The sequence below is a fragment of the Corapipo altera genome, unplaced genomic scaffold, assembly GCF_003945725.1.
Source record: "Corapipo altera isolate COAL_440 unplaced genomic scaffold, ASM394572v1 45, whole genome shotgun sequence".
NCBI classification, from domain to species: domain Eukaryota; kingdom Metazoa; phylum Chordata; class Aves; order Passeriformes; family Pipridae; genus Corapipo; species Corapipo altera.
The window spans coordinates 10,431,624-10,447,747 of record NW_020884877.1 but is presented as its reverse complement, the minus strand read 5'-3'; the positions used below and the strand labels follow the sequence as shown (position 1 = coordinate 10,447,747).

Below are 16,124 nucleotides of genomic sequence, written 5' to 3'. Positions count from 1 at the left end.
TAGGAGAAAAAAAGGGAAAACCTCATTTAATCAATCCTCAATGTAGGAAATTTTGTTAACCAGTGGTGGAAACCAGACTAAAGACAGGCCTTCTGAACATTTGACTGTTGTGTTGAACAGAGTTCTTGTTTTTTGGCTAATCAGATTCATGCCCCTTCAAAACTGGTAACTGCTTTCAATTTCAGTAGTCCACATAGTGACCCCAAGCATGTTTGGAAAGGAGCCAGACTTGAGGAAATATCCATGATGTAGGGAAGACCTTGGTATACGAACTGGGAAAGGGCTATTTTTTTTCTTTTTTTGAGAAATATAGCCTTTTACTAGTTACAGAGATTTCCATTAGGCTTTTATGGTGTCAAGTTAGTCATCTGACACAGGGAGCTATGGCACAGCATTTTCTAGTTTGTTAGTCTGTACAACCTGATGTGGAAATGGATAAAGGCAAGAGGGAGGAAGCATTTAAAAGTAATGATAGAATTACATTTGGGAGAAAGCCTGTGCTAGAAGGTTAGGAAGGCTGAACAAGAACTTACTTTGATGATGAAAATACAGACTTCTTTTGAAGGAAAATATTCAGTGATTGCTACGGGTTAACGTTCGGGAAGTTAGTATGAAACAACTAAAAGTACAAAACTAATATGCATATATTAAAGGTCATTAAATCCCTAAGTAGCTGCTTCTTATTCAGGCTAGTAATGTGCGGTAATGCAAGCAGGCTATCTGTCTGACTGGTTTTGTCTTTCATCTACTTCTTTGTGGGCAAGCTGGAACTTTTTTGCTGAACTTGAAAGCTGATTTTTTAGAGGAGAGGGGAAAAGGCAACTTCTAACTCTACTGCTGTGAAGGGAAAGAGAAGCCCAATCCCTGACATCCTGGAGGCAGCGGAGGAGGTGCCGCTGTGGGAGCACCAGGCATGTTGGGTGTTCATCTTCTTGACAGGTGGATACACCCACATTTCAGCGAAGGAGACTTCTCAGCAATTCTGTATTTCTTGGTCCTTCATGAAGTACCTGATTAAATTGTGTTCTGTAAATTGCACTTTATCCTTTTATGATATCAGAAAAAAGTTTTTCCACGGCATTAACAGTGTTCACAAGTTAATTCACAGACTCTGCCTTTAGGTTTGAATTGTCAGGTGCTGCTGATTCTCTAATTTGCTAATGTGCTTTCTATTTTGAAAAGCACTGTTCAGAGGTGTTCCTTTTAATTTTTGGATGAAGGTACCTTCCTTATAAAAAAACCCATAATCTGCAGAGCAGTAGAAGATTTTTTGAATTTGAAATTGCCTAATGTTTAGGTGTTTGGGGTAGATTGATAGCAGGGCATTTCATTTGAACAACCTTAGTTAAGTTCCAGGCTTAGTCTGTTGAAAATTGCCGAGTTATTGTTCCTAGGCATGAGTATTTACAAGTTTACTACATTTTTAGAGTCAGTTGTATTTTTAGATTAATTAGAGCCTTTAGTGAAATTCTTTTGACTGTTCTTTCTTCCTGCATCTGAAGGGTGTGCATAAAGGATATTGGGAATAATAAGGTTTCTTTGTTCTCATTAAAGGTGTCATTGAAAATATTGGTACAAAATCCTAAACTGGATTTCTCAGTGTCACTTGGCTTTCTGACATGAAGATTTTGCAGTGAATGATAGAGGTGACTGGTGTCTAAAACACGTGGATGCCACAGACCTGTTGAATGATCTACTAATAATGTAATCTGAGTCCAGTGGGTAAGGTGGTGGCCTGGGATTTGGGAGATTTACATTGCAGTCACACTCCACAGCACACGTTTTCTGGATGGCATTAGGCAAACAATCTTGTGTCTGAGCGCCTCTGTTTTGTGTTTGTGGACAGAAGCCTTAAACTAAGGCTGCACAGTTTCTCAGGTGTGGTGTGATTCTTTCAGTATGAATTGCAAGAATCGGTATGGAAGCTAAACATTGAAGAATAAAATATGCCTGTATCCCAAATGAGTTTTGTTTATGTTAGGGAGTTTAGAACTGTGTAGCTGCTAGTCAAATTTCTTCAAGAGAGTGATTTGGCCTTAGTGCAAATTGAGCTTTATAGCAACAGCAAGAAAATAGTACGTTTTGGAACTAGTACCATTGGTGTTTCAGCACTGATGACAGGGAGCTGATCTTTTATTTTATCCTAAATTACAGCTTTGTTCTTATAAACACATGACAGAGTAGCAGGAAATGTTTCCCTTTACTGGCTGTCCTGCTCTGTGTTTTAATAGTTAGTGTGGATAATTTCTCTTGTGTAGACATGTGAGAGGGACTTGTATGCAGATTTCAAGTTACTTAAAATAAACAAAATGTTCGGCAGGAACTTTCTTCATGCCTGTGAGTCCTGAGATTTCTGTTTTGAAAAACAACTCATGATTGGTAAACTTTTTTGTGTATTGCCTGGGTGCAACTCCTCTGTCAAGAGCATATACAGAAGCAATCTAATACATTTTGTTACATGGTTTAAATTCAATGTTCCTATTTTAGTTTAGCAAATTGTGTTCTGGGATTAGTTATTTTTCAAAATAAAAATTACAGGAATTCTGCCTCCATAATTGGCTAGAGTTGTTCTGGAAGATGGAAAGAAGCTGAGCAGACTTCTAAGAGTAGCAAGAAAAGTCCTAGGAACTAGTAGGAGTACAAGGAGGAAAGTAATGCTGAGCTATTGTAGCAATGAACTAATTTAGTGGGGCTTTTGGCAGTGGAAAAACTGCCAGCTTTCCAAACTACATAACTTGAGTTATCTACATATTACACCTTTGATGGAATTAGCAAATGATTTGTTACTCAGCTTCGTTTGGTAACAACAGTGTATATTCTTCTACTGATGGCAAGTTTAGCACTGGAGGTTCTGTTAGTCTAAAACATGTCTTTCTGTGTAGCGTGACCAGTAGCAGATCTGCGCTCAGTCAGATTCCCCTCATGGCACAATTTGATGTGAACCAAAGAGGCAACATGATCACATTTCTAAGCCGGAGCACACAGACTGAGGTTTATGCCCTATGCTGGCTGCATGAGAGCAACTGGTACGTGATTAAGCACAGAGCTAATCCGTTGATGTTTTTCAAATGTGTACAGTTTGGCCAAGTTAGTTTAGGTTGGATCAGCACTTTGCTTTGAGTAGCCACGGTGCTTTTGATCTGGCAGGAGGAGCTCTTAAGTTGGATTTGCTTTGCATTGAACCACGTCCTCAGGCAGAAGTCCTGCACTGCTTTACAACCAGCCGAAGTATCAGGGGATCCATGAGTAAAAAATAGGTTTTATTTTTTTTAAACAGTAATTTCTAGATTTCAGTCTTAAGGGCATGATAGACCTTAGGGAAGTGACAGAAGAAAAGATTTGTACAGTGAACTAGACTCTGTGTGTCCTCATTTCCACAGAGCCTGTGTGGATCTGCTAGAAGCAGTAAATAACCTTTTTCGGCAAACAGATGTAGCAGGTAGTTCAGTGGCAGGTAAAATAAGAACAGTTGTAGCTATATGAAGAACACAATAGACTGAAATTTTTTCTTTGTAAAAGATTGCACATAACCTGTAAACCTTAATAATAGTGAGCACCATATCAAACAGCGTTTCAACGTGGTTTTGATACATTGCTGCAGACAGCCCACATGTCCAACCTTAGAAAAATGCTGTAGTCCTAAAACTATTGCTATACTTGTAGCTCTTGCCAGTGAAACCAGTATGGTTTCTGTGTCTAGAGGATGTACCATCCAGATTCTGTAAGCAGAGGTGCTTAGGCACTGGTGCTGATAATATGAACACTAAGTACTCCAGAGAGCCCTGTGAAGAAGACATTGAAAAACAAAGAAAATGGAAATTTCTGTGCATGCTTGACACAGGTCACAGAACTGAAAAAGAGAATTAAGAAAAAAAGGGTAGTGGACAAATTTTCTAAAAAATATTGAAAATATCAAAGCAAGAAAATAATCTGAGTGTCTTTCTTTTCCCGTGTTTAACATTAAAATACAACTACTGGTAAGTGATTTTTGCTCTCTCCAGGCTTCACTAAATAACTCAGACAGCTTGCACCAGACAGAGATCCTTTGGTGAGATTATTTTTTGTTCTTTAATTACCAACATCATGACAGTGTGTATCTGTAGCTAGATAAAAGGCTAGTGTACTACAAGATAGTGTGTGAAAACAGAGCTAGACAACCTTTTCTCACTGCACAGAGGGTGAGGAGGATTTTCTCTAGTACTGAGCTTAGCGGCTTGAGTTAGGAGCCAGGCTCCCCATGCAATCAGTGAAAAGTAGGTGTCACCAGAGGGAGATGGAGAACCTTGGTTGTAGGGAGTACTTAGGTGTTCCTTGTGCTGCAGAGTCACTGATCTCTATCGTGATTGTCTGGGAAGTCTGAGGTGCAAGCATCAGCATCTGCACTAGATATCCTGCATGGTAGATATGAATCTCCACCTCTGTGATAAGATGGAGTTACCTGAGCCTGGGGCATTCTCCTTTCACTGGAAATGAGTCCATCAAGCTCAGAAGCTTAGATGGTGAGGTAGACAGACTCACTACACATGGGATCTGTGTATTTTTCTGAACTGTACATGCTGATAGGATCTGTTGCAGCCCCATTAGTCTCTAGTGGTGTGGTACTGAACTAGAACATCATTCAACAGCTTTAGCTGAGACACTGCTGTCCGAAACAAAGCTTTTCATGCTGATAACGTGCTGAGTGCTTTTTTACAGTAGAATTTGTAAAAGTCAGTTTCTGAAGCTGTGTTGTGGATTTTGCAGAACTTCACTATGTAGCATTATGAAGCACGAGGCTGTGGATCATACCTGAGGGCATTCCTTCTTCCTTTCCTTAGTTGAAATAAGAAAAATAAAAAAAAAATCTTTTTCCTCTCTTAAAGCACTGTAAGATTGCTGTAAAAATTATAATTATACTATTGTGACAGAGTTGTTGTGATTGAACAGACTGTGAAGAGCTTCAGGAATTTTACTTTTGCTAAATCTCATTTTGAGATAAACATTTGGGAAGGATGGAGGGAGCTTTTTCCCTACCTAACTCTCACTCCAGGTGTTTCATTTGGTTTGTTAGCTGCTGCCTTTGTGATGGTCTTAGAGGTCTTTTCCAGCCTTTGTGGTTCTATTATTCTGCCTGCCTGGGTATCAGACCTAAGGGCAGAGCTTTTGAGAGGAGAATGTGGGAAAATATTCCACCACTTTAATCTGTGCTATGTAGGCACTCCCGATGATTTTCTTGAGATGTAGACTAGTACTTTAGTTTTGTGCTACCAATGACATAAGACTGTTTTAGGGTCTGACAGAGTTCACTGACAGAGTTCACTGTCAGAAGCTTCCTAAAAAACAAACACACCCACCCCCCCCAGTTGTACCCTATTACAGACCCATATTCTTTATCATAATAAAGCATAACACAGAGTTAACATCAAATCTAGCTAAATTACATTTTCCTTCACCCTTTTTCTTCTTAATTATCACAGTCTCAGTACTGTGAAGTTTCATTCTGTTGCCAGATTTAGAGCCCCATGTTTCAGAGGAGTGCTGTTGACAGAAGCGAATTTAGCAAGTGCAGAAAGCAACATGCTACTAGCATCATGTAGATTGGAAATTTCTTGTCCTAGTTTCTCATCCTGCAGCTAGTTCCATATGGGCAGCTTCAATGCATTTCGATTTAATGAATTGTAACAAAAGCTGAATTTGGATTTCTGTAACCACTGCATCAGGAGTTTTAACAGGCTTCTTTCTGGTGTGAATACCGCTGCATCTGTGTGAATGCTCATTACACTGTACTGGAAAAGCTGTTCTTCATCTTCATGAAACTTGAGAGCCAGGGTTGAGCAGAGTTAGATTTGAAGGACCTGGTGTGAACCCACGGGCCTCTCAAGTTTAACCTCATGTCTTTTCAAATTCACAATCTGAAGTCACACTTGTAAATTAAATCTGTTCAGTGGACTAGCTTGCCTAGGGCATGGTTATAAATCCTTTGTCTTATCTGGATCAGGTATATATCCCTCAGTAAAGTGGAACAATGAATATTTACTTAGGAAGCAGATGCAGCCAGTTAACTTTATCTATTTTTAAAAATCAATCCATCTTTAATGTATGAAGTAACCCCCCCTAATTTTGCAAATAATATTTTGTCATTTCAATTAAATTGCTTTGTTATTTTGTCTGAGATTTTTTAGTGCATATCGTAAAAAATTAAGCAAGTGGGTTTTTTATTGAGAATATACTGCTGGTGCCTTTACCAAATTTGTGATGTCCTGTAAGCTAATGTAGGACAGCTGGCTGTTAACAGTGTGCTGCACAGGTGTGCTGTGTGGCCAAACCACTGAAGTTGTCATCAGACAATGATCTTGCTCCATCAAGACTTTGTGTTTAGGAGATAATTTTGTGTCCATACGGATTCTGTGGGGGAAGTCATAAGGAGCTGTGTCTTTCCATGGCAAAAGGAGAAGGGGAAAAAAACCCATGTAAGCTCCCCATTGTAGTGCTCTACCTGGGGTGTTCTGTCCAGTGTGGCAGACTGTGAGAAAGAGTCCTAGGCTGTCACTCATAGTTTTCAGGGTTTAAGGTGAGATACTTGAAGCTTGTGCTTGCAATAGGACAGTGAATGTCTTGAACATCTGGAGAACTTCTGGGAATGAAGAGCTGAAGTACAGCCTCTAGAAGTGTCTCCTATACCAGCCTCTTTAGTACCCAACAAGAGGACAGTATTTCTGCTGGCTGTTGGGAGAGTCAAGGCAGTGACACTCTCTTGCAGCTCTGTACTCAACCGAGGTGTGACCTGAGGCAGGACTGCACTTTTCTGCTCTGCCTACAGTCATCCAGGTGAGTGTAACCCCACTGTCTTGTCCTCGTGGAAATCACTGCAGAGGCTGAGACTGCAATGCATAGGTCTGGTATCTTCTGCTGAGTTGTAGAGAGTGTGGATTTGTTTACTTCCAAAAGAGATTACCTTGGTATGTATACAGAAGACAAAGTCGAGTATGGCTGGCTGAGGATGATCCCTAGTGGAAATACACAGGTTGTAGGAGCCAACTGTGATGTCTTGTGTATGTCTTCTCACACCAATAATGTAGCAATCGCAGTGATTTTCAGGCTGCTAACGAAGCAGGGGTACCTTTTACACGACTGACAGCGAGACACCAGCTGTTAAATAGAAATTTCACAAACCTCATTCAGATGTAATGATTTAATATTTAAAATTTTCTCCTGTACCTGGGTGCAGTTATTGTTACAGTTTTATGTTTCTGTGACATTGCAGAAATTCTTCCTCAGCAGTTAGGATGGGTTTCAAACACAGTGTTTTCTTCCTCTTACACGACTGGGACCTTGTTACCTTTCTCGTGTTATGGCCCAATCCTTTTATGCATTGCTAGTGGTAGTGGGAGGGAACAGCAGATAGCAGCAGGCAGAGAGCTGCTGCACTTAGCTTGTGGCTACCAGCTGATAGATGCCCCTGCTCTGACTTGGCAAGGGATTACCAGATAGTTTGGCACTGAACTGGTACCACACTTAATTGTGAGTGATTCGCTGGGCTGAAAAATATCACTGATTTAAGTAATCTATTTCATTAATCTGATTGAATTGCATCCAGCTGTTAAAAGTATATGAAAGAAAGGTACCTGACACACAGGGCAAGAGCATTAAACTCCGCATTAAACTATTAGGACATATAATGCTGAAATTGAATTGCTCCACAGAAATTTGGTTTTCAAGCACAATACTAATTAGCTGTAAGCTTGATGAGTGTCAAGAATTAATTGAAATATTTCAGTGGCCTGTGTGGGTTTTAAATATTGTCATTATTGCCCCAATATTTTCAGTTCTTACACTAATTGCTTTTTAGGGAGCATGAATAAAATTATCTTTTGGAGTGACTGAGGGTACAAATGGTTCATTCTATCACCTCTTTATTTCTGGATTTCCCTTTTTTTCCTAAAAATTATCTTTCTTCCACTTCTATGCATGCATTGCAAATAGAAAGGTAAGATGAGTGATTTTAGATCCAAACTTTATTTTGACATAACTTTTAGTTACTCTTTCCTAGCTGTACTCTGGAGGCCAGCACTCCATTGTTACCCATTTTCATTCTGGCAACAGGAAAATAGCTACTGCTTCATCAAATAATTTTTTGTTTTTAATTAAATAGGATGTTAGCCAAATTCCATGATTATTTTGTCCTGCTTATGAAAGGCCTGCAACATTTGATACATGAAATGTCTACAAGATAAAAAGCATCTTGGAAAATTATGAATTGAAAGGGAATTTGTAATCCAATTCAACTTTTTTTTTCTCAAATATGATTTTAAAGTAAAGATAGCTAAATTTTTGGTGTGGGGATTGCAGATGCATAATGCAGACTGCTCATATTCCTTGTCTCTGATGATTGTCTCCACATTTGACTACACACTAAGGATGAATGTCCAACATTTCGTGTTACAGACTGCAAACATATGTATGACAAATATGTGAGGTGACGTTACATAGGAAGAACCTTAACACTTGGAGGGCTTGCAGGGAGGCTCCTCTGAGTATTGAGCAATTCTATAATCCAGAAACTCCCAGGCTACAGTGTGGTGCTGTGCCCTGTCACTTGCTTCATGTGCAGTCACATATGACAGTCCTCTGTGCCTGTTCCTTGGGAGCATGGAGGGGGAAGGATGAGGACGATTCACCACTTGTCTGTGTGATGTAGGTGGTGCCTGGGAAGATGCTGAGGAGGGAAGAATTGAAAGGATCTTTTACAGTGCTGTGTTACTGGCTTACTTGCATAGATGTGATGAATCTACCATGTCTGTGTGAGCTCAGCAGTGTTGTTTTCCGTAGCAGTCAGTACTGGATCTCAGGATGTTGGATTTAGGCCCTTTTGTAGAAGGTTAGGTTAGTTTCTACACAGACTTGCTTACATATTTGATTTTTTCTTAGGTTAGGTGGTTACTGTGTGATAATAGCCTTAATGATAACTCGTAAGTCAAGAAAATGCTGGTTCATTATCCTTTCTTTCAAAGCTTTACTTTAATAATTAATTATGCAATAACCCTTCCCCTAGTGAGAAGCACATTCAGTATTGTACTTCTTAAAATAAACTATTTTTGGCTCTTCATCTCGTTGCCGGTTGCCCAGAGGCATAACACAAATATATCCTGAAGAAAACCGTTATTTGGAATGACAAATTGAGTGCTGTAAGAAGCTCAATTCCATGTTACTTGATTCTCTCTGCCTTCCCTGGTGTTGCTGCCCAAGGGTGTAACATTTCACTCTGGCCTATGAAACAAGTGACAATAAATGTGTATCAATATACTTGAAAGTCCCATTTTTTATGAAAGTGTGATCTGTTAAATGCTTGGAGAAGATGAATGTGGTCAAGATGTACGACTCCTTTGTGTATTATGTCACAGGAAGGGTGTGATGTAGAACCTCAGAGCAACTGCATACTCAAGAAAGCAGATCTGGGGATCTGTTTCAGGCAGTGAAAATCCAGTAGATCACAATCAGTCTGTTTCATTACTCTATCTCCAAAGGGATTGCAGAGTACTCAGCTTTTGTGCAATGTAAAACACTGAGCCCACTGAAACCAGCTGGAAATTAGGCAGATGTGAAAGATAGGCAGGTGTTTTTTATAAAACAAAATGGAATGGAGAAGGAAATCCATAGAATGCTCTCACTGAGGTACATCTGACTTTCTTTTTCTCTCCTCTTTGTTCTTTACGCAGTGCCGGTCCTAAAGGAGATAACATTTATGAATGGAGATCTACTATACTCGGACCTCCAGGTTCTGTATATGAAGGAGGCGTTTTTTTCCTGGATATCACATTTTCATCTGACTATCCATTCAAGCCACCAAAGGTAAGGGTAAGGTTTTTGCTGTGTTTACCATTTTTTCACAGATGAGAAGAATGTAACTTGCAGCCAAGTGAGCGCACATCGCTTTCTGAATATCAAATTTGTTTATGGTCCCTTGAGAACTACAAGGTCCAAAATCTTGGCTTGCAGTCTCAGAAAAGTCCTATCTAATTTATTTCCTCATTACCCCAGTCTGTTTCCAAACTTCACCAAGTGATAAATGAGATGATAATTCTGATCAAGAGGTAAGATTCAAGAAATTTTAATTGTAGTAGAAAACAACACAACACCTACTTATGCTTGCTTCTTCTCATTCCAGCTACTAAAATATATGTATAATAAAGTCTTTCTGTTATAAGCCAGATTCTATATTAAATATTATCATGTAATTTTTAGCAAAATATTAAAAAGCTAAAATCAGTTTACATAGACAACTAGAGTGTTATATTGTGACTTCTAATTGGGTGAATTGCTGTGATGATTTCCATTATTATAAAATGTCTATTTACTACTGCTAAGATCAGCACCCTTGTTTGATAATATTTTTAAGCAAAAGCTCTTTTTATTAAATTAAACTAATCCTAACTTAAACTAAAATGTCAATTCCTTGCTCAGAAATAGTATGGACACTTAACAAATTGTAATTTATTAATGGATATCAAAGAAGTTAAACGTTTTCCCTTCTCCCCTTCCTTACTGCTGAATTACAATTCTTGACTGAGTTACCAGAAAAAACACTGCTGACACTCACAAAACTAAATACATTCTACCACACAATATTGTACAATTTATTGGTTTTTGTGGCTCTAACACTGTTATAAATCAAATACCTTTTTTCATTCCCAGAGCGATTACAGCATAAAGAATAATATGCACTCCATGTATTTCACACGTCTCTGAAACCCACATCATTTAATATGTTCTGACATAAGAATGTTATAATGAAGTGATGCAGAGTTTTAGACAAATTCCTCACTCAAATCTTGAAGTTTTTTTTTTTAGAGCATAATAATTTTTGAATTTTCAGGAAACACTGTGGATTTCCCCCACTGCATCAGTTTTAAAAAGAAAATTTTCCTTATCTTGTGCTTTATGTAATTAAAGCACTCAAATAATTGTTTGTGCAGAATATTGCTCACATGCTCTCTCGATATTAGTCTGAAATAATTTAAAAACAGGATGGATTTAGTTAGTGTAATAGCATTGTTTTGGCTGTATATTATATCCTGCCTAATGAAGGGTAAGACAAATATTTCATTGCTAATTTAACAAGAAAAATACAATACTTGAATTTTAAATGTTATTCTTTAAATATTTTCATGGTCTGTATTTATGATTTTTAAAGAAAGAAAAAGATCAACTAATACTGCACATGCAGACAAATTCTGTCAATTTCTTCACCTTCAGAAACCACAATAAATTTACATTTGTGATCAGAACATTCCTGACATGCAACGTGTTTGTTAAATACCTACAGTACTATAAAGTAGGTCCTAAATTTTTTGTGGGTACCAGAGAGAGGGCCTGTGTGAAAGCAGTTTATACACCTAATCTCTTAATGGTAGGTTTCTTCAAGGCAGCCATGGCTGCAGTCAATGCTCACTCCTCTTTCAAACAGTTGTGGTTTAGAAGATGAGCAGAGTGGAGCTGCCTCCACAGCTGCTCTGCAGAACTGGGAGCACCGTGGGTGGTGTGGCTGCTCAGAGCCAAGGGGCACCATCCCTGGGCAGCACTGAATGACTCTCTCCCTGTCTCTCATGCTGTGATTCCAGGTTACTTTCCGTACCAGGATTTATCACTGCAACATCAACAGTCAGGGAGTCATCTGTCTGGACATCCTGAAAGACAACTGGAGCCCTGCTTTGACTATTTCAAAGGTTCTTCTGTCTATCTGTTCTCTTCTGACAGACTGCAACCCAGGTAGGGAGCTGACAGTTCACTGGGTGTCTGCTCTTAGTCGTTTGACTCAGTTGCTGTGGAATGTAATTTGCCTATTTGACTGCATGGAGATTAAATAAAATTTAGTATTTTTTAAATTTAGGATTAAACACTCCTGATTGGATGTGGTGTCCCACATTTAATGGTGCTTTTCACTCCCATAGCCCAACAGAATGTGAATAGCATTAAGTCTTTTTTTTTCCGAAGGTATATTGGAGAAAATAAACTGATGTCATTGAAGGTCTGTATTGCAGGAGCTCCAGCAAGTGAGTGGTCGATCCAGGAAAGCAACAACATTCTCTTGAGTTATAAAATCGTAAATCCTGCATGTCAGAAGGGGCCATAGGAAGTCTCTTCTCTTAAGACAGCAATTAAAAGGTTTAATCTTGCAAGTACGATGGAGGTGGTGTTCAGAGAGATTTCTCCCTTTTTCGAAGAGAGTTCCTTATTCCTGTTGGAAGGGAAGGAACTCCTCTGGAAGCAATACAGTTTCTCAGCAACTACTGTGCCACCAGTGGCATTACACAATGGATGCTAATTGCCTGCAGTCAGGACAGGAACTGAGCAATAGTGCTGAGGTGACAATTAATTTATAGAAAGTGGTCATAGTCAGGGAGAAATGGATGAGCCTCTTTTGTACAAAGGTCTGATGACTTTTGAAGCAAACTGTGTCACCTCGGTGTGGTGCTGCAGGCCTGATGCCCTCACACACACAGGTCCTGTGCAGGTCTGTGACAGGAGCGCATCAGGCAGCACTCACTGAATGTCCCCTGCACCCAGTGGCCCTTCCACAGGAGTGAAGGCAGAGCACCTGACTGGGGCAAGATTCATTCCTATGCACATAACCACCACAGATTTTGTTGTCTTCTTTCTCTGTTCGTTGTCCCTCTTGTGCTTTCTTGGAAATGTCGTATGATAAGAGCTCCACTATATCTCACAGCATTTTCTGATCTAACAAACACTATATTTTGGAAAGGATGCTGTATTTCAAATCATGTGTTCATTTTGGTTTTGTTTTTTTGTTTTAGTTGTTTAATGGTTTCTGATGCATTTTCTCCTGCCTTTTGCAGCTGACCCTCTGGTTGGAAGCATAGCCACTCAGTACCTGACCAACAGAGCAGAACATGACAGGATAGCCAGACAGTGGACCAAGAGATATGCAACATAAATGACAAACTACTTGTGCAGTGTGAAGGTGCAGAAGGCAACTTTGCAGTGTGCAACAAATCTTTATAGCCTTTACAATACGGACTTCTGTGTATATGTTATACTGATTCTACTCTGCTTTTATCCTTTTGAAGACTGGGATACTGCCCCCCCAAAAAGGTAAATGCTATCAAGAGTAGAAGTTTGTAGCTGTAGATTAGTTATGTTTAAAATGCCTACTTGCAAGTCTTGCTTCTTTGGGATATCAAAATGTATTTTGTGATGTACTAAGGATACTGTTCCTGAAGTCAACCAAATATTATAGTGCATTTTAGCCTAATTCATTATCTGTATGAAGTTATTAAAGGTAGCTGTAGATTACTAGGAATTATGTCATTTGTATTAAACCCAGATCTATTTCCAATATGTGGTACATGCTGTTGTGAAAACTGTTTTAACTTTTACCTTTGTCAGTTTGTAATGAAAGGATTTCCTTTTTCCCTTTGTAGCTCAGAGAGCACCCAGTGTATCATCTCAAACACAATAAACATGTTCCCCATGGAGTAGTTTCTTTGTTTTCCTATTTTAAATTAATATTTTAATAAATTTAATTATAGTAACAAGGCAGGGCCAATGTATCACAGATCCCTGTGGATAATCTTTAAATTAATATACATAAGCAAGGGTTTGCTGTTAAATGTTTAATGCACACCTGTGGATTGTTTAAGTTTTCCCTGTTTTGTTTTTAACAGAACAAGTGAAATTTCCACAATTTTCTTAAATTTAGTACTATTCAGGTTTTTCTTAAGTTGAAATGAGAGCATTGCATATGCTTGCTCCAGAAGTTAATGTAGCTGGTTGCTTCAGGGCCAGTCTTGCTCTCAGAACAGACTGTCTCAGTCTTGCTACAAAGTTTTTTTGCAGGACGAGGGCCAGGTTTAGAGATAGTTTGGTGCTTTTGTTTCTGAGTAAAGCAAGTTGGACTTGCTGATCTAGAGAACTACAGTTATCCATTGAAAAAGGTCTTCCAAAGCATGATTGAACACTGTATCGTCTGCCCAGAAAAGAGAGGAGTAGAATAAATTTAATCAGATTTTTATGACACAAAAACAGCTCGGGGGGAAATGAACCTTTGTTAGTAAAAACAAAATCTGCAAAACTATTTTAGACTACTTTTCTCCCCCTTCACTTTCTGGCTTGGAAATTTTTTAACATCTGTAAGTAACAAAAATACAGCTTTATAGTACATACAGTTTAAAAAGTAGAGTCACTAAGAGTTTTATAATTTAAGCTTTTATAGGTTGCCAGTCACAATATTGATTATAAAAAAAAAGAGACTTGATTTCTTTAAATGATTTTTAAAATTACACTTAATTTTAAACTTTACAGTCTCCCTGACTACGTGGTGGTTTTGGAGATAATGTAGCACTTCCATCAATAAGATGCTCTGCTCAATTAATATATGAAAACCGAATGTTAAGTTGAAATATTAAAGCAATAGAAAAAAATGCTAAAGATTTAGGTCTGAAGTTAACCATCACTATACAGGTCCCTTGTTTTTGTATCACATAACCTTTGACCATGAATTGTCCACTCTACTTTAAATATGTCTACAGATTCCTAAAGGTGGCTTGAAGAACTGTATATCCCAAATATCTCGACCTAGAAGCCAGTCTCTCTTGGTAGCTACAAGATAGCTTTAGAGTTCAGGTTATAAAGTGCAAAAGGGAATGAGAAATGGGATCTGGCAGGTGAATATGCCTAAGTCAGGTAACACACTAATGCCAGGAGATGAAGTGCTGGAAATCACTGCTGAAGGTGACCAGAGTTTCTCATCATGTCATTGGATGTGTGAGAAATAGCACAGATTGGCAAAGAAACAAGGGGCTATCACAGCCGGGCTGGACATCAAAGTCTGCTCACTGCTGACCATTAGTGCACTCGTGGGTGACACGGTGCTCCTACAGCACTCCAGTGACCTTCCAGTGGAGAGCAAACTATGTATTTCACACATTAACTGTGTTGCCTACAGAATTTACAGATATTTATATCATAATATATTATGGTATAAAAATACAGGTTTTAATTCTAATTTTAATGTATTTTGGTTTTGTATTGTACCTACAATTTCAGATACCTAGGTGTACAAATGGGATGCCTTGTTAGTGTTGCCCCATCTTGCCTTCCTTGCAATTGGATCCTTTACACTGAATTCCCATCCTTTTTTTTTTTTTTTTGTTGGTTTGTCATGATTATGTTCTTTTTTAATGTAGTTTTTTGTGTGTAAATTTTATATTTACTGAAGTAAAGGTTGTTTTTGTGTAAACATTTAAACTTTAAAAAAAAAAGAAAAGAAGCTAATTTTGTTTCTCAAGTTCTCTCTGCTAAACCATGCAGTAGAAAGAAATTTGTATTGTTAAATAAATCAATTAGTTGTTAAATGAGAATGTGTGTCTGTTTTCATGGGGAGGGAAGAAATCCCTGCTGGAAATATATCCAAAATACCAGTTGCAAAGAGCATCTGGTTCAAACTATTTCCTTCCTGGCTGTGCTGGGGTGAATACTGGACACTACCAAAGCATGGCACTGATCCTCTTTAATAGTTTTAATTTTTTGTTCTATTTTGTTATCAGCAGTCACTGGGCTCTCTATTTGGGAAAAAGTGAACTGACATTTCTGTGAAAAGACCAGCTGAAGATACTGCACATCCCCTCTTCCTCTCCATTTTGGATGGACTTTTCATCTTCTGTTGTCTTTGGGATTTGTGGGGGAAACACATGCACCTGTCTGGGAAGCTGCCCGAGCTGGTTTCCACAATGATCTGGCATAAGGAGATCTCATGTGGGAACTGGCTGTCCCAGCCTTTGAGCTGTGACATTGCTGAGGAACAGAGAGGGGCAAACGCCCTTTCAGCTGAAACGGTGGCTGCATTCAGAGCAAATACTTTGTCCTATCAAGTGAGAAGGGATAAGTAAATGTAAATCTATTAAAAATAAATGCATTTCATACAATGGAAAGGCAAATATATATTAGCCTTGTTATTTCCGTGCTAACGTGTTCTTGGTGAGCTGCTTCATGTTCTGTGGTGAATTAGTGATGTGTGGTGCACCTTATGTGGAGACAGTCTCACTGATCGATGTTGACTAGTGATTGTTCGAAATCTACAGCCAGGAAGGGAAGGGAGTCATAGAAAGCAAGACTGTGGGGTAAGCCAG

General features: G+C 38.7%; 1 protein-coding gene across 1 annotated transcript in view; it reads left to right on the top strand.

Moving 5' to 3' along the window:
- The window catches only part of UBE2E3 (ubiquitin conjugating enzyme E2 E3), a 54,325-nt gene extending 38,969 nt beyond the window's left edge, over window positions 1–15,356 (top strand). Inside the window, exons 2-4 of the mRNA XM_027637337.1 lie at window positions 9,696–9,828; window positions 11,598–11,745; window positions 12,834–15,356. Coding sequence (XP_027493138.1) covers window positions 9,696–9,828; window positions 11,598–11,745; window positions 12,834–12,931 — 379 coding nt within the window. The 3' untranslated portion in view covers window positions 12,932–15,356. The remainder of the gene's footprint in view (window positions 1–9,695; window positions 9,829–11,597; window positions 11,746–12,833) is intronic.
- Window positions 15,357–16,124: the final 768 nt, after the last annotated feature.